The 26755-nt window shown below is 31.5% G+C and overlaps 2 protein-coding genes across 10 annotated transcripts in view; one reads left to right on the forward strand and one right to left on the reverse strand.

Moving 5' to 3' along the window:
- Positions 1-12403, forward strand: part of LOC134716194 (F-box/LRR-repeat protein fbxl-1-like) — a 28149-nt gene extending 15746 nt beyond the window's left edge. For 5 of the 6 annotated variants that reach the window (XM_063579030.1, XM_063579032.1, XM_063579031.1 and 2 more), the window contains exons 4-7: positions 1123-1289; positions 4107-4309; positions 9364-9543; positions 10896-12403. In XM_063579030.1, coding sequence (XP_063435100.1) covers positions 1123-1289; positions 4107-4309; positions 9364-9543; positions 10896-11067 — 722 coding nt within the window. In that variant the 3' untranslated portion in view covers positions 11068-12403. The remainder of the gene's footprint in view (positions 1-1122; positions 1290-4106; positions 4310-9363; positions 9544-10895) is intronic. The other variant, XR_010106840.1, reaches the window with a different exon arrangement.
- A 5502-nt stretch (positions 12404-17905) lies between these two features.
- Positions 17906-26755, reverse strand: part of LOC134716197 (condensin complex subunit 3-like) — a 34203-nt gene continuing 25353 nt past the window's right edge. For all 4 annotated transcript variants that reach the window (XM_063579039.1, XM_063579036.1, XM_063579038.1 and 1 more), the window contains exons 15-23: positions 25701-25875; positions 24608-24778; positions 23934-24054; positions 23224-23340; positions 20845-22675; positions 20040-20135; positions 19704-19793; positions 19137-19208; positions 17906-18093 (exon numbers count right to left, since the gene is read on the reverse strand). In XM_063579039.1, coding sequence (XP_063435109.1) covers positions 18063-18093; positions 19137-19208; positions 19704-19793; positions 20040-20135; positions 20845-22675; positions 23224-23340; positions 23934-24054; positions 24608-24778; positions 25701-25875 — 2704 coding nt within the window. In that variant the 3' untranslated portion in view covers positions 17906-18062. The remainder of the gene's footprint in view (positions 18094-19136; positions 19209-19703; positions 19794-20039; positions 20136-20844; positions 22676-23223; positions 23341-23933; positions 24055-24607; positions 24779-25700; positions 25876-26755) is intronic.

Here is a 26755-nt window from a genome sequence, read left to right on the forward strand (position 1 = left end):
TTCTAAAAATATTTGTTATACATGTACATCTTGCACAACTCATTCATAATTTTAAAAGTATGTGGTACATCAATAATAGAATAGAATCAACTAATTACAAAGAGATTGATCACCAGATGGAACCAGGATAGATTTTGCTGGATTACTATTTTAAGAGTTTTAAGTACTGGCATGTTATTTAACGATAACATGATAACCTTTATTAATGTTTCATGATTATATGTTTACTTTGGTACTTTCTATACCAAGCCTCTCAAATTAAGCCAAGTTTATAACTTTGACATTTAACGACTCCTTAATATGGTTTTCCTCACATGACTCAGACAATTAAGTCCTGGGGAAATTGTCATATTATATAATGTAATTTTCATTTCATTTCAATTCATAATTTTTATTTTAAAATGTCACCAAAGAGCACAAAATAAAATATATTCTCTTTGTTGTTCCTCAGAGTTCATATGCAGAAAAAGAATCATGACTATATACTGCTAACCAAAATGTGGTTTTTTTTTAAACCTTTTTTCTATTTATAGCCATTTCTTGACAACTATGTTTATGGTTTTTATTCCTAATTTTGTTTTCTTATAAAAATAAAAATTTAGAATGTAACATAAAACCAATGTTTATATTTCCATTTTCTACTGGAAAAAAATGTATAATTGATAAAAAAGAATTGTTGAGTTACAGCACATCTGGAAAGATTATCTTCTTATGGACTTCTTTCATTCTATACTTTTTAACATTTCTCAAAAAAATCCTTTTCCCATAATGCTTATGTCATTTTCTACAAAATCCATTGGATGTGTTCTAATTGATATTTGAGTCTGAGAACACATTTTGTTTAGTTGAAATTGTCCTTTATACTAGCTTTTAGTAACGGCGAGTACTCTTAGATTGGTAAATTGCAGTGGCGGATCCAGAAATTTTCATAAGTGGGGGCCCACTGACTGACCTAAGAGGGGACCGCTCCAGTCACGCTTCAGTGATTCCCTATATAAGCAACCAAATTTTTTCCCAAAAAGGGGGGCCTGGGCCCCCTGGCCCCCCCCCCTAAATCCGCCTCTGAATTGTGTCTATTGTGTTGATTGATAATTGATATTTTCAAACTTCTATATTTTGAAGGGGTTGAAGACGAGCACATGAAGAATGCACCCTGGGAATCATCTGTTGTGACAGAACTTGACTTGACATCAACAGAACTTTCAAAGGAATGCTTAGAGAATATTCTGCTTCGTATTCCAAGCTTTACCTATCTAGGACTGGGATACTGTGAATTCTTTACAGATAGGGTAAATCTTATTTCTATACAATAGTAATCAATCAGTTGGATGAAGGTAATTCTGGAATCTATATTTAGAAAGTAATAAGTATATAAAATTGAGAATGGAAATGGGGAATGTGTCAAAGAGACAACAACCCGACCATAGAAAAAACAACAGCAGAAGGTCACCAACAATGTAGCGAGAAATTCCATCACCCGAAGGCGTCCTTCAGCTGGCCCCTAAACAATTATCTATTATAAAAAAGAAGATGTGGTATGATTGCCAATGAGACAACTATCCACAAAAGACCAAAATGAAACAAACATTAACAATTATAGGTCACCGTACAGCCTTCAACAATGAGCAAAGCCCATACCGCATATAGTCAGCTATAAAAGGCCCCAATAAGACAATGTAAAACAATTCAAGCAAGAAAACTAACGGACCTTATTTGTGTAAAAAAAATGAAAGAAAAAGTTTGGTGATAATGAACGTAGTCTAGATCAGGGCTTCCAAAAGGGTCATATAGGTAAGAGTTTGGCTGGGCAAAGCATGAAATGGTCTAGACTCAAGATGAAACAGATAACACAAGTTTTAGCTTAAAAAGGTTTAGTATCTGAGAGATTTTGATCCACAGGTTTAACGAGAATTTAAACGATGAAACATAGAATATAAGCCAACACAGTTAGTATACCCTAATGTTAGATTTATGAATAAAAATTTCTTGATATGACAGTTTCTGCATTAGCAAGTACACTTACAGTGAACAAATCTTTTTTTATTATTCAGTTGTGATTCAAGCTTTCCTAAAACAAGATAATTATAATAATATCAACCGCTAAGCATGCCTGTGACACATTTTGTGTCATTTTATTCCCAATATTACAATTAATAAAGAAACCAATACATATTATATCATAATGGTTTTTTTTATTGGTCATTTGGGGAATGGCCGATCTTTGATAAGTAGAATCTATTTACAACTTTATTAAGACAAGGGGTGATTTAGTATACACACCTGTCAATTGTTGAACTCTGACTGAATGCTTACTTATATATACCATGTGGTTTTTTATGTCATTTACATCCACACGTCTCTTTCTGTTCATGTTTGATATTGACTTAAATTGTTATTCCTTTTATCCAATATATGACTTTTACAGGATTTATGTAGAAGACCCCAAAAATACTACTGGACTGTTTCTTCTTTCACTAAAAAACATTTTTAAGGAGTTTGGTACTTACAGTAATAGAAAATTATTTTTGAATTTAACATTTTTTCTTGCTTGACTTTATTCCATACTAGAAAATCTATTTCTGATGTAAGAAAATCTCTTATTAATAAACAATATTGCAATGAAATTGATTGATGGAAGGTTTTCTAAATAATGATATAAACATTGGGGATATTAATCATAAAAAGTAATTACAGACATTAATAATGATCCCAATATTGATTTAGTGTTAGAGCGGGAGAACTGTTCAATTTTTAAGCCACCAATAAAAAAAAAACTGTTGCAATAAGCATAGATAAAATAAATAAAAAAGCACAATTTGAGGATGTGCTTAAAAGAATATACACCTCAGGTCAAGGGGGTTGGTTGAAAGTATAAGTCCCCATTCAAATGCATTGATTGTCCAAAAAAAATTGGATTCCAACTTTAATTCTCCATGAAAATGTATTGATTGTCCCATAAAAAAGGGCGGTCATACCCTCAGACTACCCCATCCCTTGGATCCACCACTGCTGGTTTCAAGTTTATAAGGGGGAGATAATCAAAATAAATTTACCCAATGTAGAATTGTTGGCCAAGGGAATGTGTTTGCAAGTTCACTGCGACTCACAGTTCAAGTTAAAATATAAACTGAAAATTAGCCATCCCTTGTTGCTGTTCTACGGACATTTTTGTCATCCAAACCTAATTCACCAATAGTTCCTTAATCATGTGGCTAATCAATTTTTGGTTTCTTTCAATTTATTTGATTAAGGTCAAATGTATATGAATGGAGTGATGTGATGTCTTGTAACATAATCAGCCTGTCTGTAGCTGTACAATAAAATGTGCTGAATAAAGATATTATCATAGAGACCACTGGTAGTTATTGAGAAAAAAGTCTATATATAGTAATTAATCTGTTTATTGATTGCAGGAGAGCTTCTTTTATTTCCTGGATTTCTGACAGTGCCCTTAGAAATATAATGACTGCATGGGTTTTTATTCAATTATAAGGAATTTTTTTTTGAATAAGTTTTTCTTTTGATCTCATTCATTACCAATACCATAGATGTATTACATTTATGGCAATACTATTCAATGAAGTTTTAATACTTAAATTAATATTAATCTCATTGGTGCTTTGACCAAGTTAAGTAATCTTAAGGAATCTTGTTTAAAAAAAAATCAGCAACCATATTTTTTTTCTAATCTCCCAGAATTTAGAAAATTATTTTTTTTAAACTTAATTGAAAAATGGTGAAAAAAAAGTTTACACTGTCAGGCTTGTATGTGTTGTTTGTGTTTTTTTTTAAAAAGCAACCATACATCAGGATAAACGAATATATCAGAATTTGTTACCCAATATTCATTGTATCCTGATGAAATGCAATTATAAAACTTCCACAATCTATGAGAAGATAGCCTTAAATGTATAGGTTTACATGCAGGTACTGAAAGATACTTTATGGAATTGCTTGTCAGAAAATATGTAAGCAAGATAATGAAAACAAGATGGCCAACTTGACCAACAAACAATTTCCTCAATGTGTTTTATTTAATCAACATACACATAAATTGTAAGAATTATCAAGGATATGGAAAATTATATTCAAGTTTTCTTTTGCAGATCTTAGAGGCACTGGTACAAAGAGGAAAATTAAATCAGCTGAAGGCTATTGATATAAGCCATACAAATGCCTTGTCTGAAAACACCATTTACAAACTGATCCAGAAACATGGGGGACAACTTACTGGACTGATGCTGAGTGGAAAACCAAAACTAACAGAAAACTTTTGGTTGAATGTCATACCATTGCTGAAAAATATACAGTAAGTTGATTGAATTCAAAACCAAAGCTTGAATCAGGCCGTTCCTGTTTCAATGGTTTACACTAGTCATTTTTGGACCCTTTATAGTTTGCTCTTCAGTGTTAACCAAAGCTCTGTGTTGAAGACTTTGACCTTTATGGTTTACAAATTGTGACTTGTTTTAGAGTTGTCTATGCATTGGCTCTCATACCACATCTTCTTATATCTATTTATTGGATTTCCTGTTTGAAGTGTTTCACATTTTGTCATGTGACTTTTGTAACAGACTAGACAATATATGCATTTTTCTCATTGTTAAAGGCCAAGCAGTGACCTGTAGTTGCTTACAATCAGGTCATTTGGACTAGTGGATTGTTATCGCATTTGCAATAGTACCATATCTCCTTAATTTTGTAATGACTGACATGATCAATGTTCTGATAGATTAGTTTTTCTCACTTAGAGATAATGACATTCTAAGCAGGTGTATACAGAAATTGATGATAAACAAGAAGCAGGTAGTGCTAGATGTAAACGTACTTAAATCTCAGTGTGTTAAGAACTTTCTGGTACATGAAATGCACTAGTGTATTAATTACTACACACTTTAAAAGTATGATAATTACATCAGAAATGAAACTCTAGGGAATACCAATCATAGAATTTTTACACTAGTGACTATTTCTTTCAAAAGAAAATAATTCACTTTTAGAAATGTACTATTGTGCTGGCTCGTAGATTTATTTTCTATACACAAGCACTTTGCTGTACTTTTGTACTATAAATAATTGATTACATGAAAACATAAAAAAAAATCTATAATTGATTGTTAGAATACAAAGGAGACCATGAATCAATTTCTGGATAGTATGTTCAGTGCACTTCTTTTTTATGTTGAGAAGTACTTTTTAGGCTTGGCGTTGTCGGTTTGTTTTAGATTTATGAGTTTGACTGTGCCTTTGGTATCTTTCATCCCTCTTTTATAAGAAAACAGGTGTTTAAACCAGAATTTGTTTTGTTAGAACAAAAGTACAGGAAAGTTATTGAAGTAAGCTGTAACACCTGTACAAGATCCTTAAAACATGGGATAGCTCCAGGTACATAAAAATCAAAACAAGAGCCTCAGGAAAGAGAAATGATGTATTATGGGTATTATTATTAAAAAAGAATTTCAATTAGTACTATCCTGAAGTTCACAACTAAAACACCATTTTTTTTTCAAAGTTTTCATTTTCAAAATCAAATGGTCATTATAATAGCTGTTATTTTAACATTGATGGACTAGGTTTGACCAAGACCATCATAAGGAGCTTTTATACCAAAAAAAATGACTGCAAAATTTGAAGATCCTTTGAAAGAAAAACTTGATATTTTCCTGGAGGACATTTTTTCCAAGTTCTGTTGTCAAAATTAACCCTGATTCCATTTTTAAAAACAAAAGTGCCCAGTTGCAAGAAATTTGATGGACATAGATGATGTGCCTTATGTAATTTTCATTCAATGTTAAGATACCAACATACATGGTTATAGTTGATCACACCTGATAAGACATTGATTAAAAGTACAGTTCAAAGCAGGTGTTTACAGAAGTTTAGGTAGCCAAACAGCACAGAATGGTCACTGGGTCACATAAGTTTATCATGTGAATCTATCTCTGGTGTACTTATGTTAGGTAGGACATAAGGGGAAAATCTAAGCATTACATGTAATTATTTGGTAGTTACCTAAGCCAATTAAATAAACAACAACTAAAGAATAGTGCTTGATTCTTTTGAGAGAGAAGAAAATAAATTGGCCAATTTGAGATAAGTGCATTGTTGTTTCAATATTGCAATAACATTGCTATTTTGAAATAATGCAATAACATTGCTATTTTGAAATAATGCAATAACATTGCTATTTTGAAATAATGCAATAACATTGCTATTTTGAAATAATGCAATAAAATTGCTATTTCAATACATGTAATGCAATTACATAGCTAATTGAAATAATACAAAAACATTGCTATTTGAATTAATGCAATACCATTGCTATTTTGAAATAATGGAATAAAATTGCTATTTCAATACATGTAATGCAATTACATTGCTAACTGAAATAATACAAAAACATTGCTATTTGAAATAATGCAATAAAATTGCTATATCCATAACGCAATAAACCTGTTGGTCTACCATAAAGGAAGATTAGTGTGATATTAAAAGGAAGTAATGAAAAATATTTACTAAAAAGCCACAAAGACCTGATGGAATAAAACCATTTCCAGCCATAAAATGTTATTAACTCACTAGACCACATTTTCATAAGGCTATTATTGAGGGAAGTACTAATGAAATAATAAACCCAACACAACCCATTCAATAATTTAGCAAGTGATATTACAAGCTAGCCTATTCTAAAGCTAGATTATTGATTTATCATCATAAAACATTAGCAGTGTAATCTACCAAGCTTATGAGCTTGAGAAATTAACCCTAATAATATTACTTGGCACTTAGTACTCTGGAGGGGATAGAACGGATATAAGATTTATTGTGAGAGTAAGAAATCTAGTCAGGAGATTTCAGTCGTCAATGTGACAAGCTTCAAGTAAAACATAATAGCAATTCTTATTTATTTTAGTAGGATTAGTGTAGGATATAGTTATTCCTAAGGGAGTTGATGTTTGTTTCAAAAAGCATGTATATATTGGACTTTAGTATACATGCATGCCTTTATTATCATGCTCAAGATATTTATCCCCAAACTTTTCTAAAAAAAAAAATGAAATAGTGTGAAAAATGTGTGAAAGCAGTTTTGGCCCATCAACTTTGACTCTTACTGGAAATCATTAATATATCATTTTCTAAAAAACATAATTGAAATTGGTCATCTGCAGATTTTTAACTAAACTGTTTTTAGTTTTATCAGTCGTTTTCATTGTATTTTAACTCATTAATGCCCAGTCTAAATCTTATTTTATTTTTCATGAACACATTTAAGGATGTCTCAGGCTACGCTTTTTTCATTAATATCATGGTTCATTTAAAAAGATTGAAAAATGATCAATGTTTAAAGACTGACAGACTGACAGACTGAAAGACAGCTAGATGAATGAATGCAAGAAACTAGGTGATGACAACAGTACTTTCACTGGCTTCATGGTCAAAAGAAATAAACATCCATATGAAATTGACATAGTAAGAATAATTGATTTGTGTGAGAGCGTGAAAAAAATTATCAATTCCAAATGCAAAAATGATGTTTAGAAGTGCGATCATGGCTTTCATGTATTGCCATGTTTTGTATGTTAATAAGTCTGATCGGTATAGTACAAAACAATCAGTCATTTGATGGGAATTGAACATACTTTCACCACTTATGTTATTTGTAGCTACATAATTGATCAATTAATGTTCTGTTATTGGAAAACAGAAACTTGTGTATTGGCTGAAATTGGTTATTGATTCTGTTATACAATTTTAACTTTCTGATAATAAAACAAATTTGAATGTTTGTTTCAACATGATGTTTGTTTTACAGAAATAACGTGATCTACTATCTGATTTTTTCCATAAATACATTCCTCAAAATTGATTTCCTCTATATTTGGTTAAAAGGATTTTTTTAAGAGTTTTAATGGACACAGATCACTCTATATGCTATAAAAATATCATGGAAGTAACAAGCACTAACTAACTTAATGTTATCTTTTTTTATATTTATTGGGAAAACTAATTATTTTTTGCCCTTATATTCCTTTTCTAGATTTTAGCTTCTTCTGATATTATCATGAATTTGACTTTTAACTTATAAAAAAAAAATCATTAGTAAAGGTTTATTGTTGCATCAAATCAGGATAACAGTAACAAAATAAAAAAAAAAAAACCTGGCAATAACTTCTAAAATTTACATCCTGAATGTGTGAAAAGTGTGCTAAATGTTGGATAACTTTTCATGTTTCTTGTTAAAATGATTTGTTGTTTGTCCTACAGCTAAACTTTCACTTCCCTTTATATCTATAAATGTCAAGGTGTTATAATATTTTCCATATCCTTGAACAAGGGTTAATAGCTATCTGTACATAAAAACAAATGAAAAAAATAGTAAGAAACACTTCATTTCTCACAAGTGTCAAAAATCACTTTATTAGCTTTTTATTTTAACATTTTCAGCCTTTAGTTTACAAATTTGATATGTTTTAGTAGTAATATATATTGCTTTGTATGGATAACATGCAATTGATTAATTTAATAATGTATTACATCTGTATTTAAGTGACAGACAACAATATTGATTATCAAAACGTACCAATAAAAGGGTAAAGATATATAAAGATTGATAACAGTTTTAGGCGAACTTTGTAGAAATTTGAATTAAAAAAAGATTTGTAGTAAATATCACACTTTTTATGTAAAACTTTAAATGTCATAACAATATTCCTGACAGATAATTAAATTCTCATATTTGCAAGAATTCATCACTGTAATCTGCAATTTTAATTTATTTGCATGTTTTTAATAAGTAATATAGAAAACACAACGAAATATAACAATCTAATATCTATAGTAAAGTATTTTAATAGATCTTCTTCATTCTATATATAAATTGAAAAAAAGTTGAATTAAAACAAAACTTGTTCTTTTCTATCATAATAGTACTCTGGTTGTGTTCCTTGCCAGAGTGTTCTATCAATTATATGTTAATCACACCAAGCAAGCAAAAGTAAAATAACAAAAATACCAAACTGTGAGGAAAATTCTAATAGGAAAGTCCTTAAGCAAGTGGCAAAATCAAAAGCTCAAGCCCATCAAACGATGAATGGATAACAACTGTCATATTCCTGACTTGGTACAGGCAAATTAAACATCTACATTCTCATGTCATGTTCTTTATGTTAAAATTGAAAGAAAGATCAGTCTTTGAAGAAGACAAAAATGTTGATGGTGATACATTTGTATAAATGATACTTTTATTGTAACCAAAGAATTAATCCATTAATTATTTCATTATCTTAGTAAAACCTGGGGGAATGCTTTTGACTAGTGACATTCAATACAGATTTTAATCATTTCCTGTTGTTCTACTTTTAGAATTTGTGTCCTTGGAACAGCTAATGGATGGTTTCTGAAGATCCAAAGTCGTGTTCATATTGATCAGATCATTGAAGCATTTGCACAAAACTGTCCAAAAATGTTGAGATGTGAAATTCAGTGGGATCCTGATACAATCAGATTCAGCGATAAGAGCAGTAAATTTATAGATCATATACGGTAAGTCATGAAAGTACAGTGTAAGGAGTACTTAGTTTACAGACAAGATATGCAAATTTCTGTGTCATTTGGTCTCTTGTGGAATGTTGTCTCATTGGCAATTATACCACATCTTCTCAATTTTATTAGTAGTTAAATATAAGAGTGCAAAATCTAAAATGTCTATTCTGCTTTACCGACAATAATTGATTATATTTTGAACAGCTAAGTATAAATGTACAAAAATATGAGTTTTACTACAACGTTGTACAAATATCCATTCACTCAACTTTATCAATGGTCCATCATTGAATAATGAAGTCAAGGTTAGATCAACCATGCCAGACATGTGGTCATGTGCACATTATAATAGCTATAGTTGACCTTTTGCTCATAGTATCCAAGAAAGAATTTAAACCTGGAAAACTTACTTTGACCAATAAACCATGGAAATTAATGAGATCAAGGTCAGATGAACCTTGTCAGGCAGACATTAGACCGTTGGGTTTCACATTTAAATGGTTTTACACTAGTCATGTTGGGGCCTTTATAGCTTGTTTTTCAGTGTGAGCCAAGGCTCCGTGTTAAAGGCCGTACATTGACCAATAATGGTTTACTTTTATTAATTGTTATTTGGATGGAGAGTTGTCTTATTGGCACTCACACCACATCTTTCTATATCTATGTTCACATTACAAGCATTCCATAACCAAATTTAGTTGACATCTAAGAAAGAGACCAAAACTTTAAATTGACCAATGAACCATGAAAATGAAGTCAAAGTCAGATGACCTTGCCAGACAGACATGTACACATTACAAGCATTTGAGAAATCCACTCCACTAAGAAAAAAATTAGAATTGAATATTGAACCATTTACATGAGGTCAAGGTCAGATGAACCTTGCCAAATAGACATGTACGTCACCTTACAATATTTGACCTATTTCTTCAAGTGTGGGAGAATAGGACCAAAATTTAAAACATAAAAATATTGACCAATGAAACATAAAAAACAAATGATTTTCATCAGACAGACATGTATAGCTTACAATCACTTAACAAAAGCAGATCTATTAAATACTTTACTCAATCTATCTGAAAGACCTTGTGAAAAACACTTTTGTCAAACTTTCTTTTGCTTCTATGGCAGGGAATCACTTTATATTTCATGGTTGAAAATAAATCACTGCACTTCTTCATTTTTGTATGCTTGTTTGCCATGTAGAGTCCATAGATTTATTTTTTGATTAGATTGAATTGTTTTTAGTGCTTCAGTACATATGTAACCTCATCTAATTGCATGCAGGTCAAGTCCAGGTATTGGTCTTGTTGAAAAAAATATCCCGCTAATTTAGATTTTTAATATTTCAGATTGAGATGTCCATACATGAAATCGTTTACCCTGAGTGACGGAGAGTATTACGAGATGGTTAAATCAAACTTTGAAAGAGCAGATAGGAAGAAGGTTGTACGAACCACTACGAACTATTGTACCAGTATTGTTAGTCTGCTGAATCACTATAGTGACCTTTTGTTTAACTAATGAACCTTATCATATAGTCTGCTGAATCTTACAATCATCCAATGAGTGCTCCTTTTTTTAATTCATCTGCTGAATTCCTTCATTTTATGGATCTTTTAGAAGAGTAAATCTTAATAGTAATTAAATGGTATTTAACAGGCATTCTGTTTACTGTGACCTAAATATCACTTGTCTGTGACCTAAATATCACTTGTCTGTGACCTAAATATCACTTGTCTGTGACCTAAATATCAATTTACTGTCTAGGTCATTGTGACCTAGATATCAGAATGATTTTAACATACTGTAAACCAACTTATTTTCGCTAATAATTAATTTCGCGTTTTACCCTTTTTAGAACACATCGCGGCTATTTAATTAGCAGCAGTTAATAATCGCATTATTTTTCTATAATCGCAAAATAGTCGTGAAAATAAGTTGGTTTACAGTATAGCAAAGTGATATTGTTTCAAAAAGATGGAGTGTTCACAGGATACAACTAAACTTTTAAAAAAATTACTCATTTAGTTATTGGTAAAATGTATCACATCTAGCCACATAAATAATGGCATGCACATCCAAAAACAGGACATCTTTAAACACACTTGAAACATCACAGATTTCAGCTTGTCTAGAAGTAATGGCACTGAAAGATCACTAGCTATGCTAAATTTCACATGAAATGTATCTTTATACCAAAATACAAATATGTTAATATTTCATTTCAACGAAACATCTTTGAATTATTTATAAATCAAAACAATGTATATTGATATAGTTGAGAATTTTAGCTATGAGCTACCAGTATATTCTCTTTGTAAAAAAAAATACAAGTTGTTATAATGTTAAGATACTTTGTACAAAACTGAATGACATATTTAGCAGTTTGTGATGGTTCAGAATAGAATCCTCAGAAAAATACAGCTGAGCAGGGGAACTAACCCTGTATTTCTAATGAAAAATAAATGGTCTTTTTTCGGGACAAAGCTGAGTCAAATGAAGAACTAATAAAAATAAAATATTTGTTTAAATCAAACATCTTGAATTTAAACAACAGTATGTAACTTTTACAAAGTTCAAAAATTATCATTTTAATTCATGGCCACAAAAATGAAAATGTTAGTATTAAAATGGAGACTTACTTAAATTGATTATTTTATTGAAAAAATATTTTCCATTAAAACTTATTGATATATGTATTATAGTTCTGTAGAAATTTTGATAGTTGTATTTATTTACTATGTTATTTATTATATGAGCATTTTATGTTGTTTCTTAGACATTTCATTATTTATTTACAAATATCAATTATGACAATCCAATGAAAGGAATGTTCTAAATAAAATTTACAAAATGTTCCTGTTGGCAGAGGATTACGGTTTTATAGTATTTGCATAGATCAATGACTGTCATTTATGGGAAACTTTTTCTAGGAACAGTTTAAACCTTCTGTTAATAAAATTGAGAATGGAAATGGGGAATGTGTCAAAGAGACAACAACCCGACCAAATAAAAAAACAACAGCAGAAGGTCACCAACAGGTCTTCAATGTAGCGAGAAATTCCCGCACCCGGAGGCGTCCTTCAGCTGGCCCCTAAACAAATATATACTAGTTCAGTGATAATGAACGCCATACTAATTTCCAAATTGTACACAAGAAACTAAAATTAAAATAATACAAGACTAACAAAGGCCAGAGGCTCCTGATTTGGGACAGGCGCAAAAATGCGGAAGGGTTAAACATGATTGTGAGATCTCAACCCTCCCCCTATACCTCTAACCAATGTAGAAAAGTAAAAGCATAACAATACACACATTAAAATTCAGTTCAAGAGAAGTCCGAGTCTGATGTCAGAAGATGTAACCAAAGAAAATAAACAAAATGACAATAATACATAAATAACAACAGACTACTAGCAGTTAACTGACATGCCAGCTCCAGACTTCAATTAAACTGACTGAAAGATTATGATTTCATCATATGAACATCAGGCACAATCCTTCCCGTTAGGGGTTTAGTATCATACCATCATAACATATATGAGAAGAACATAACCAATGTCATGCCAACAACTGTTTTAAGAATAAATGTGTTTAGTTCCGACGCAAAGACCTTATAAGTGACTCAATATTAACACCAAAATATGCAATCTTTAATGACTTGGACTTGACAACAGTATCGTAATTATATCCCTTCTTAATAAGTCTATTCAAAGGTTTTGTAAGTTTCTGAGGTGAATACTGACACCTTTGTGCTTTAAAAAGAATATTTCCATAAAAAATTGGATGTGGAATACCTGAACGTATAAGAAGTCTGCATGTTGAGCTATATTTACGAATGATGTCTTTATACCGATGATAAAATTTAGTAAATGTTTTGACTAGTTTGTGACATCCAAAACCCTGGTGTAATAATTTTTCAGTAATACATGAATTTCTCTCGTTAAAATCTAAAGCATTGTTACATACACGAGCGAATCGTACAAGTGTTAATCTGTTTTCTAAAGCCTAGCTGTTTTTCACCTTCTGATTTTTTTTTAATGATCAACAACTTAATTGGCCATGTTGCAAAACTTATAATTGGTAATTTGACAAGCTATATAAATTATTCATTATAAGCAATTATTTGAATGCAGTAAGTAGTGATTAAGCTTACAGATTTAACATACAAAAAGACAAAACAAAGGAAAACTGCATTTATTCAGGAGCCATTTGCTTAAATAACAAAAATCATTAAAAACTACCTTGACCTAAAACTGTCAACCTGTGGGACAGAAGGGCCATTAAACAAACCAGCAGACACACTGACCAGAAGACATATTAAATGCCCTGTACGTGGGGCATTTGAAATCTTCAATTAAAGGTAATCACTCCATAGAATTAAGATCTTTATTGGTGTGGCTTGGTACTTAAACATCCGGACAATGTGTTGTGCTGTGGTCATTTTTTGTGTTCATGTCTTTCAGTTTTGCTTATGTGCCTCGTCTTTATGCAATTTTGTTTCTCTTTGTTGAGATATTTGTCTTTTTATAGTGATTAAGATCATACACAATTTTGACTGCTGTACCCCTATTTTGACATTTTTACCTATTATGGGTTTGTTTTGTTCACACATTGTTGTCAATGTTTTGAAATTTTATGTGACTGTTATACCAGTGGGAAGTTTATCTAGCTATAAAACCAGGTTTAATCCACCATTTTCTACATGAGAAAATGTTTGCACCAAGTCAGGAATTTGAGTTGTTTTCCAATCGTTTGATGTGTATGAGCTTTCTGATTTGAAATTTCCTTGATTCTATATTTTTGCTGTTTTACTTTCTGCTGATCATTTTTATACGACCGCAAAATTTGAAAAAATTTTCGTTGTATATTGCTATCACGTTGGCGTCGTCGTCTGCGTCATCGTCCGAATACTTTTAGTTTTTCGCACTCTAACTTTAGTAAAAGTGAATAGAAATCTATGAAATTTTAACACAAGGTTTATGACCACAAAAAGAAGGTTGGTATTGATTTTGGGAGTTTGGGTCCCAATATTTTAGGAATTAGGGGCCAAAAAGGGCCCAAATAAGCATTTTCTTGGTTTTCGCACTATAACTTTAGTTTAAGTTAATAGAAATCTATGAAATTTTGACACAAGGTTTATGACCACAAAAGAAAGGTTGGGATTGATTTTGGGAGTTTTGGTTTCAACAGTTTATGAATTAGGGGCCAAAAAAGGGCCCAAATAAGCATTATTCTTGGTTTTCACACAATAACTTCAGTTTAAGTAAATAGAAATCAATGAAATTTAAACACAATGTTTATGACCACAAAAGGAAGGTTGGTATTGATTTTGGGAGTTTAGGTCCCAACAGTTTAGAAATTAGGGGCCAAAAAGGGACCCAAATGAGCATTTTTCTTGGTTTTCGCACCATAACTTTAGTTTAAGTAAATAGAAATCTATGAAATTTAAACACAAGGTTTATGACCATAAAAGGAAGGTTGGTATTGATTTTTGGAGTTTTGGTCCCAACAGTTTAGGAATAAGGGACCCAAAGGGTCTAAAATTAAACTTTGTTTGATTTCATCAAAATTGAATAATTGGGGTTCTTTGATATGCCGAAACTAACTGCGTATGTAGATTCTTAACTTTTGGTCCCGTTTTAAAATTGGTCTACATTAAGGTCCAAAGGGTCCAAAATTAAACTTAGTTTGATTTTGACAAAAAATGAATCGGTTGGGTTCTTTAATATGCTGAATCTAAAAATGTACTTAGATTCTTGATTATTGGCCCAGTTTTCAAGTTGGTCCAAATCGGGGTCCAAAATTTAACCTTGTTTGATTTCATCAAAAATTGAATAAATGGGGTTCGTTGATATGCCAAATCTAACTGTGTATGTAGATTCTTCATTTTTGGTCCTGTTTTCAAATTGGTCTACATTAAAGTCCAAAGGGTCCAAAATTATACTTAGTTTGATTTTAACAAAAATTGAAATCTTGGGGTTCTTTGATATGCCGAGTCCAAACATGTTCTTAGATTTTTGATTATGGGCCCAGTTTTCAAGTTGGTCCAAATCAGGATCTAAAATTATTATATTAAGTATTGTGCAATAGCAAGTCTTTTCAATTGCACAGTATTGCGCAATGGCAATAAATATCTAATTGCACAATATTGTGAAATAACAATTTTTTTTTAATTGAAGTTATCCTTCTTTGTCCAGAATCAACTTAAATCTTTGTTACATACAATATACAATGTATATTTACTTTTTACTACCAACTGATAAATTAAAATAATCTTAACCATTCAGTGATAACAAGCATTTTTTTTACATCTTAATATTTTATGATGTATTTAAATGAGTAGTTATTGTTGCAAACTCCATTAGAAATTTTAATTGAGGTTAGTTTTGGAATAAGGGAAAGGGGGATGTGATTAAAAAAATTGGGTTCAATTTTTATTCTCATTTGAAATTTCATAAATAAAAAGAAAATTTCTACAAACATTTTTTTGAGAGGATTAATATTCAACAGCATAGTGAATTGCTATAAGAGAAAACAAAAATTTTAAGTTCATTAGAACACATTCATTCTGTGTCAGAAACCTATGTTGTGTCAACTATATAATCACAATCCAAATTAAGAGCTGAATCCAGCTTGAATGTTGTGTCCATACTTGTCCCAACCGTTCAGGGTTCAACCTCTGCGGTCGTATAAACTGGTTGTGATTTGAAGTGTCTATTTATCTATTACAATTTTCATCCTATGATGAAAATTGCCCCCAAAAGTTGTGAAAATCATTTTCAAAGGCCAATAACTCCAATATACAGTCACCGAACCATTTCCTCCATAATGTCAATGAAGATCTTGTCTTGTTGATCATTTTTGCTTATATAAGTTTCTTTATTGTGAATTTTTAAAAATAATATGGCAAATACGCATAAAATTGGTAACAAGAGTGCACACACTGAAATGTCTCGCCTTCTTTACTAATCATTGATATTATTTTGATAGTCCTGAGTATAAAGCTTTATTACAACTGTCCATAAAAATTACATTAACAAAGATAACTAAACAAAGACCATTGAACCATGAAAATGAGGTCAAGGTCAGATGAACCATGCCAGGCTGACATGAACAGCTAACAATGCTTCCATTAAACAAATATAGTTGACCTAATACTTATAGTTTAAGAAAAATAGACCAAAACACAAAAACTTTACACTGAGCAATGAACCGTGTAAATAAGATCAAGGTCAAATAAAACCTGCGCAACTAATATATAGATCATAAAATATTTCCATACACTTAATATAGTTGACCTATGGCGTATAGCATCAGATAAAAAGACCAAAACTGAAAAAACTTAACTTTGACCAGTGAACCATGAAAATGAGGTCAAGGTCAGATGACATCTGTCCGCTAGACATGTTCACCTTACAATCATTCCATACAATAAATATAGTAGACCTATTGTATAAAATATGAGAAAAACAGACCCAAACACAAAAACTTAACTATAACCACTGAACCATGAAAATGAGGTCAAGGTCAGATGACACCTGCCAGTTGGATATGTACTCCTTACAGTCCTTCCATACACCAAATATACTAGACCAATTGCTTATAGTATCTGAGATATGGACTTGACCACCAAAAGTAAGCCTTGTTCACTGAGGCATGAAATGAGGTCGAGGTCAAGTGAAAACTGTCTGACGGGCATGAGGACCTTGCAAGGTACGCACATACCAAATATAGTAATCCTTATACAATGAACTTATAATAAGAGAGAATTCAACATTACAAAAAATCTTAACCTTTTTTTTCAAGTGGTCACTGAACCATAAAAATGAGGTCAAGGACATTGGACATGTGACTGACGGAAACTTCGTAACATGAGGCATCTATATACAAAGTATGAAGCATCCAGCTCTTCCACCTTCTAAAATATAAAGCTTTTAAGAAGTGAGCTAACACCTCCGCCGCAGCCGCAAAAGTTGCAGGCTCGACAAAAATTGTCATGATAAGGTGATAATGACTGACAGTTTTTACCATGCAGACTTAATAGTTGAACTTGTCTAGCTGATCATTTTTGCAATTAAAAAGTTCTCTCTATATGTAGTTTTCAAGATAATGGGCAAAAACAAAATTTGTCATTTAAAGACAATAACTTCTTTCAAAAGTTGTGACAGATTTAACCTAAATGGACTATTGGTAGAGCTCAACTTTCTAAACATTTTTGATGTGTGGGCCTGAAATGAAGTGTTTTTTTGTTTTTTCTCTAAAACTACTCAGACACAAAATATGCTGTGGTTATGCTTGTTGTAACCACACACCTCCTCACTTTCCTTTTCAGGCAATATGGTGGAACAATAAAGCACAAGGTACAATTTTTTTAATTTAAAATAATAAAATGTCAGAACTTTTACAAAAAAAAGTATGAACACATGGAATAGACTAACAGGTATAAATTAAGAAAGTTTATATTGATGCTTTGGTATCAATTATATTAAACTGCTGCTGTCATCTAATGCTAATCAATCTGACTGTTTGCTTCTCAGAGTTCTCCTGTGCAAATAAAAATAGAATTTGTCAACTAATGCCAACTAAAATATATAAGCAGTGTAGAAAAAAATATAGAAACAAATTATTAAAGGCTGAGAAATGGAGGGAAACGCAAAGCTTAGTTGAGTAATGTTCACCCTGTTTTCTAGCAAATGTTTACTATATTAACAGTAACATGTTTGTTGTTGATCAAAACCTTCAGAAATATATTAGGTTCACAGAGGATGAGACCTTCTTTCCTTAATTTTGGAGAATAAGTGCTTTTTATTCTGTTGGTTTTTTTTGTCAATGTTTTCATGAGATTTCTGTTTTTTTAATTTTTACCAGCAGGTTCTAAGGAAAGCATGTAGATGATTTAAAATGTTTCAAAATTTCAGAGGTTGTAATTTTTTTGCTGTGTAACATTTTTTGTTTTTTTTCTTTCACAAATTAGACTTAGTTTTCTAGTTTGAATTGTTTTACATTTGTCATTTCAGGGCTTTTTAAAGTTGACAATGTGGTTGGGCTTTACCCATTGTTGAAGGCCATACAATGACCTATAGCTGTTATTTTCTGTGTCATTTAGTCTTTTGTAGAGATTTGTCTTCTTGGCAATCATTCCACATCTTCTTTTTAAACTCTCTGGATTTTTTACTTGCAAACATTTTCAAATTGTGAACTGTGTTTTAACTTTGAGTTGTTTTATTGAGTTATAATTTAGTCAAATGCCATACCTGCAAGTCAAATTTACAAAATAACACTTCAAAAATTAATTATAGAACAAAATCTTTTGAACGAAGAAACAATTGTGTATCAAAACAGAAGTTTTATCAAAATGATGCTTTATCAAATCCAAATTTTATTAGGTAATCTATATATTATGTCTTAGAATGCTAAAATCAATAAAGCTATGAGATAAAAGAAAACCCAACTGTATATCAAATTAAACAAAATGTTGGATCCTGCTTTAAGTATTATAAATCAGTTAACTCTCTGTGAAGAATATACTTCCTACTATTCACAAGTCTTTGAAAGTTTTTTAAGTTATCTAATTTGATAAAGCTCACCTTGATCTTGGCTGATTGATTTCTGGTGCCTTGTTATCTGGTTTGCTTCTTGTTGATTTACCTTTCTTCTCACTGGATATTTAAAAACAAATTATTTAAAACACTCAAACAAATAGAAATCAATGTCTTAAAACAAGATAACACTGTACAATTTTTTTTAATGGTCTGGGTTTTTTTTAAGATCAAAAATACCAGGTATATGTTTGGCAGTTGATCTACTTAGATGTAATACTAATATTAAAGCATTAAACTTATTTTAGTATATAAATTGAACTGAAAGAAAGAAAAAAACAACAAAAATTGATAAATATAAATAATACAAATAAATAAATAACATATTATGACAGTGGTTGCAATGCAATGAATTTCATAGATTTCCCATTGAAATTAAGAACTGAAAATTTCACTCCTCTGACATCATTGTCAAGACATGAATAAAAAAAAATGTGAATGCGTAGAAAAAGACATAGTTCCTTACTATTTCTACTTTAATTTAGATGTGTAAACAGAATGTTTAAATGATCATAATCATTAAGGAACTGACATGGTCACATTGAAGGTTCTTACTTTGAAACTTTTTCCTCTGTAGCCTTTTTAGTTGGTTTTGCCGCAGACCTTGTTCCTCTAGATGGAGATTCAAATACAGTATCCAAATCACTATAATTAGAGAAAAAGAAATAAAAAAAGGTTTTTAGGTACAGGTTGGTGGACTCATCTGATTAAAAACAATTAAAGCAATATAAAATTTTACATGCATACCAACAATATCTAGAATTTGTTTACAAACAAGACCAGGAACTATAGTATATTACAGGATCAGTATTAATCCTAAACACTAATGACATTATTAGCTATTCTTGAATATAAGATTACATTTCTTTCAGCACTATAATTTATCTTTACCTTTCATCCAAAACAGTTTCCAAGTCTTTAGTCATTTTCCTTGTTGATTTAATCCTATGATGGGAAACCTTAGCAGGTGAACCACTTTCAGAGTCACTAAAAAGTAGATACAAGAATAAATTTACAATTAACATAATCTGCAAAATTTGAAAAATGTTAGTTCTCATAAAGTAGAAATTTACTGAACTTCTTTATCATGGCTCTTTTATAAAACTGTGACTTTATTGTCATGTAGTTAGTTGTTAAATTGCATAATATGTCAGTAATTGCTAGTGCTGTGACTGACAACTACTTTATTTGAACAGTAAGTAGCTTTGTTATTTTCATTATTGTCTGATCTAATCACATGATTTACAAAAGAAAGACTGGAAAACAATTGGGTGAAACAAATTCTGTCAATCAGATTAAATACATGAGTGACAATGTTCCTGCCTATTTGATAGTTAAATTTTAGAAGAAAAAAACAAGTTCAACTATTCAAAATCTTAAATTCAATTTTCAAATAGGAGAAATAATGTAACAGAGCAAGAATTCCTATGTATTGTAGTTATACATTTATGATTGGTCAAAAGAATAAAACAGAAAACTTGACCTCTTGATCTCGTGTCAGTTATAAAGGAACAAAATTCACTGCTGTTATATGTTACATTTTTAACATCAAACATATTTTCTTTATAAAAGAAACCCTGAAAATATTTTCTGAAAGATATTCAAGTCTCATTTTTTTAATGTTTTTAAATATCCTTTACCATTTTTACTGACCCAAACCTCTTATTCAAGTCATAAAGACAATTGTCTACCGTACCTGTCTGCTGCTAGTTCTTGCAATGTAATGGAAGGTTTTTTGATAGACCCTTTCTTCCTGGTACTCCTGGTGCCTGATACAATAGAGGAATCTGTGTCATCATCAGATATTTTACTTGCTGTAGAACGCTGACTACTAGCTGTAGACCTGACAGAATCATCATCTGAGGTATCTACTGGCTTTCTTCTTGTCAATCTGGACGTAGATTTAACAGATTCCTCACTGTCTGAAATAACTGTTTTCCTGGTACCCCTGACTGGTCTTTTAATTGATGAATCAGTTGACATTGTATCTTCGTCATCAGATACTGAAGGAGTATTTTTGGCTTTTGTTCTGGTACCTTTAGCTGGTACTTTCTTCCTAGTATTTCTAGGGCTTGACTTCAGGGTTGAATCAGTGGAAGGTAAATCATCATCAATTGCCATTTTCTTTGCACGTCTAATATTTCTGGTGACAGATGGGACAGGAGATTTAGTTGATGGTTCTCCTGACACATTTCTATTGCGTCTGGTACTTCTGGTGACAGAGATTACAGATGAGTCGGTTGACGGTATATCATCCTCATCCTCTGATGAAGCAGCCTTTTTATTGACCCTTGGTGATTGAACTGACGAACTAGTTGATAGCTCATCATCAGAGATTATAGATGATGCCTTTCCTCTTGTACTTCTACCAGTATTTTTGACAGGCGATGGCGATTTTTTGGCTAAACTACCAACTGGTTTAGCTGTATCTTTCTTTTGATCTACTGCCCTTCTACTTCTAACAGAAGCTGGACTCTCGGATGGTTTTTCTTTGCTTTGAATCTTTTTGGCTATTGGAGTTGTGTCTGCAGCTGATGGTTGTCCTTTTGTTGGAGTTATTGTTTTTGGAGATTTACCCCTAGTAGTTCTTTTAACTGGAGGTGTTGCCATGGTTGGTGTCCCCATTCTGGTATTAGATTTTCCCTTTGTAGGTGTCATTGTTCTAGGAGATTTGACTTTAGTTGTAGTCTCTTTCCTGGTTGGAGATTTGACTTTTTGTGGCGTTCCTTTTGAAGGTGTTTCTGGTCTGGATGGGGATTTTGCAGATTTCCCTCTTACTGGTGATTTTCCTTTGGTAGGAGTTTGTACTTTTTCAATAGTTTTCTGGCCTCTTGTGGCTGCTCGGCTTTTAGGGATACTATCTGTTTTTGAGGGAGATTTTTTAGCAGGTGTAGGCTTTTTAGGTGATTTGCCCTGCAAAGTAGTTTCATCTGTAACTGCTTTTCTCTTAGTAGGTGTTTTTCCTCTACCAGGGGATTTCTCAACTCTATCTGGTGAACTCTTTTTAGATGACTTCCTATGAACTGGGCTATGTTCTTCAGTAGTTGTTTTCCTTTTTGTGGGGGTTCTCCCTCTAGGAGATTTATCTGCTCTAGCTGGAGACTTAGAAGGGGATTCTTTCCTTGCCGGAGATTTCTTAGAAGATGAACTTTTCGGTGACTTGATTTGAACAGGACTTTCTTCATCATCTTTAGTTTTTCTTTTTGTTGGTGTTCTGCCTCTTAATGTAGAGTTTTCCTTTTCGTTCCCAGAAGATACAGTTTCATTGTCAGGGTTATCTTCAGAAGATGCAGCATTTCTACTCTCTACATCTGTCAGTTTAGATGGTTTCATTGTCTTGGTGGTTTGTCCTTTAAGAGGTGTTACACCTTTGGCTGGTGTTCTTTTAAGACTTTTAGATGGGGTTTTTACTCCTATTAACCTTGGTGTGTCTGGCTCTTCCTGAATTTCTGGGAACACTGGCAATTCTCTTATATCAGCTTCTAATTCTGATGCATCTAATGACTTGGTTGATGTAATGGATTTTACTGAAAAATAGATAAAATGTTACACTCTAGGAAAGCAAATTGGTTCTGAAAATTAAAGCAAATTATCATTACAAACTTCCATGTCCCTTTTCTCAAGATCAATCCCCTCTCTTAGTGAATTTAAGTGTTTTTTCATGGAGGCCTTTCTTTTAAAGAGCCAAATGTGTTTACCCTTGATTTTCTGTATGTCAAATTAAGTAAGATCTATAAATCCTTACAAGTGAAAACAACACAATATTCAATGATAAAATATAAGCAATGTCATAGAAAGTATACCCAACACTTTATTAAACATTGCAGGAAATTCCATGCTGAGTTGGTATACTAGATTTACAACATTAAATAAAACATGATGAAGTTTAACAGCTGAAAAAGTTATAACTTTTTTTCAAAGATTCTGTTCTAATCATTGGTAGAACCATAATTGATTGTGTGTGTGTACATTCGATAACTTCAAATAAGATAAGCTCACTTGGTGAGAAATTTGTAAAACTACATTCAATCATTAAGAATATAAATTTTGAATGTGCAATAAAACAATTATTTACTTCTCTTTAAAGTTCTTGATTCTTGAAACAATGATCCTTCCAGTTGTTGAGCCGTGTCATTAAGAGCTGAACGATCAACTGTTGTGTTGGCATCTCCATCACCTTTCTCCTCCATGGCTATAAAAATATATCAAATATTAGAAAAAAAAGTACATTTGTACTATAACATCATATTTAAACTTGTCTCCAATTCCTAAAAGGAGGGTTTTTTCTTTAATAAAAATCATAGGCATTCAGATTGTAATAAAATGCGGTATACTTAAAAAGGAACTTTTTTTGGCAAATTAAAAATGCAAAATAAAATTTGCTGACACATATATGGATAAATAAATGCTGGACAACAATTGACAGCAAAAACCTGTAAATACCTATTGGATCATTTGAGCTAAAACTAATACTTTTTTTTACATGTACAACCTACGTCGATTATCACTGATTGTTCCACTTTTTAATTATGTGCTTGCTGAAATACGATCTGGGAGCAGGATTTTCTCACTGTATAAATGACCCATTTGTGGCCTTCTGCTGTTTTATGCTCTTTGGTCAGGTTGCTGTCTCTTTGACATATTCCCCATTTCCTTTCTCAATTTTACAATTCCTTTGACTTATAAGGACAAAGGAAAAATAAATATTGTTATTTTGACTTTACAGCCTCTTTTTCATTCCTACACATTTTAATTACCTTCTGTATTCCTACACATTTTAATTACCTTCTGTTTGTTCATCTGTGTTATTATCTTCCTCCATGCTTGGAGATTCCTCAGGAAGCAAGGAATTAACATAAGCTTTGATCTTTTCTACTGTCTTCAGACATTGGTTATCTTTTATAACCTTTAAAATAAATTGAATATTATTTTAATTTATTATTAATTATTCAGTCATGATTTCAATTCTGAGCTATTACTTTACCAATTTTATCTACACATAAGATATTTGTTGTACATTGTTTGAAATTTCTGGTTGTTTATAAACCAATCCTGTTTCATTTAGGTTATATTGTGATGTGATGTTGGATTTTCTTGTCCACTGACCAAATCAGATGATAGAATTACATTTACCAAAATTAATTTCTTTTACATTACTAGTATGTCTTATATAATTTGAGCTGCAAAATGAAAAGTGACCAAAATACACAGGGTATGTTAGCTTCAGGACTTAGACATACCTATCAATATAATTTGGTAGTGAGTTAATCAATAAACTTAAAACTAGCCTCCTCATTTACTTATGTAAACAGAAAATATAACAAGCAGTTGGTCACATTGTTCAGCTTAGCCTTACACATCTTAAAATTCAAATCAAATTCAGTTCTGTAGTACTTGTGAAATGTGTGATAGGAATAATTGTTGGACAAACAAAGTTTAAAAGCAAAACGTATAGTTACTTTTGATATCTTCTCAGTTAGCACTGCAATCTCTTTAAGGTTAACAACATTATGAGGTGAAAATTCCAGCTGGTTCAGAACTTTGACGAACACCTTCAGAGTATTGGCCTCAGGGTTAGACAGAATTTCATTACATATCGTTATAGCTAAGTTATCATGGCCTGGATTCTCCTACAAAATATTAACAAATAGTTAGTCATAAAATGTTTTCATTCACTAAATATCTTATTTGTCATAACCTTTGATTTTGCTAAAAAATAGTATGTACATATAGTAAATTACAAGTTGCCACAGCATAATTCATCCTGCTATATTCAATGACCTTTTTCTTTACAAGAAACTAGAGACTCTAAAGAGCCTGTGTCGCTCACCTTGGTTTATGTGAATTAAACAAAGGAAGAAGACAGTTCATGACAAAATTGTGTTTAGGTGATTGTGATGTGTTTGTACATCTTACTTTACTGAACATTATTGCTGCTTACAATTATCTCTATCAAAAAGCACAAACTTTAAACTAGATACATCAATGATGATTGTGGCCAAGTTTGGATTTATTTGGCCCGGTAGTTTCAGAGGAGAAGATTTTTGTAAAAGATCATGGATATTTACGAAAAATGGTTAAAAATTGACTATAAAGGGCAATAACTCCTAAAGGGGTCAACTGACCATTTTGGTCATGTTGACTTATTTGTAAATCTTACTTTGCTGAACATTATTGCTGTTTACAGTTTATCTCCATCTATAATAATATTCAAGATAATAACCAAAAACAGTAATATTTCCTTAAAATTACCAATTATGGGGCAGCAACCCAACAATGGGTTGTCTGATTCATCTGAAAATTTCATGGCAGATAGATCTTGACCTGAAAAACAATTTTACCCAAGTCAGATTTGCACTAAATGCTTTGGTTTTTGAGTTATAAGCCAAAAACTGCATTTTACCCCTATGTTCTATTTTTAGCCATGGCGGCCATAAAACCTCAATTTGTTATGATCTTATGAAATAAAATTGCTACTTATATATGTGTCACATGATGAAATGAACAAATAATAAAACAAGCAATAAAACCATATTTGATTTGTATACATACAGTAGTTTGTTCTTCCGATTTCTGATTTTCCAGTAACAGTTTTGAGTTTGTCAGTTGTACCAATAATTCAGCTACATTGTCTGGATTGACTTCAGCAAGTGGACTAGATAATGGAGCACTGACTATGGTCTTCAATGTGGGCAGGAAAGCTTCCTCAATCATTTCTTGGTTAGATCTAAAATGAAGAAAAATATTAAGATTGGATTGTGTCTTTAAATCATATTTTCCACTATTGTGATATTTCAATCCATTTTCTGATTTTGTTTGTGTTTTAGTCAGTCACAGTTTACATTAGAAACCTATAGTCGAATGTCAAACAAGTATATGGACATGGATGGAGTATTGTCTCATTGGCACTCATACCACACTTTCTTTAATCTATAGATTGGTTGATATTCTAGTGCTCTGGTTGTTGTGTACATTGTGTACTTTTGTTTGCATTTGAAATCCAATATACAATAATGCATTAACATAAAGTTTACTGAACTGTGGACCTTTATAGAACAGTGAACAGTTTTCTTTTGTAGCATTTTGTGTCTCATAATTTAAATACTAAGGTTTTTTTTCATAAATATAAAAGAACATTTGTATTTTTTCTATATGAATCAAGATAACATATGAAATCCTTGTAACGAAAACACAAATATAAAAAAGAAGATGTGGTATAATTGCCAATGAGACAACTATCCACAAAAGACCAAAATGACACAAACATTAACAATTATAGGTCACTGTACGGCCTTCAACAATGAGCAGAGCCCATACCGCATATAGTCAGCTATAAAAGGCCCCGATAAGACAATGTAAAACAATTCAAGCGAGAAAACTAATGCCTTATTTATGTAAAAAAATGAACGAAAAACAATCTCCTGACTTGGGACAGGCACATACATAAATTATGTGGCGGTGTTAAACATGTTAGTTAGTGTTATTGGTACAAAGTCAATTTTCAGCATGCTTAATAATGTAGATTAAGGAATTCATTCAACAAGCACTGCCATTGCCTATAGATTGTATCCCAGGCATTACTGTTCAGTCTTAAACACCTTTAGTTA

The sequence above is a fragment of the Mytilus trossulus genome, chromosome 4 (assembly GCF_036588685.1).
Source record: "Mytilus trossulus isolate FHL-02 chromosome 4, PNRI_Mtr1.1.1.hap1, whole genome shotgun sequence".
Classification (NCBI taxonomy): domain Eukaryota; kingdom Metazoa; phylum Mollusca; class Bivalvia; order Mytilida; family Mytilidae; genus Mytilus; species Mytilus trossulus.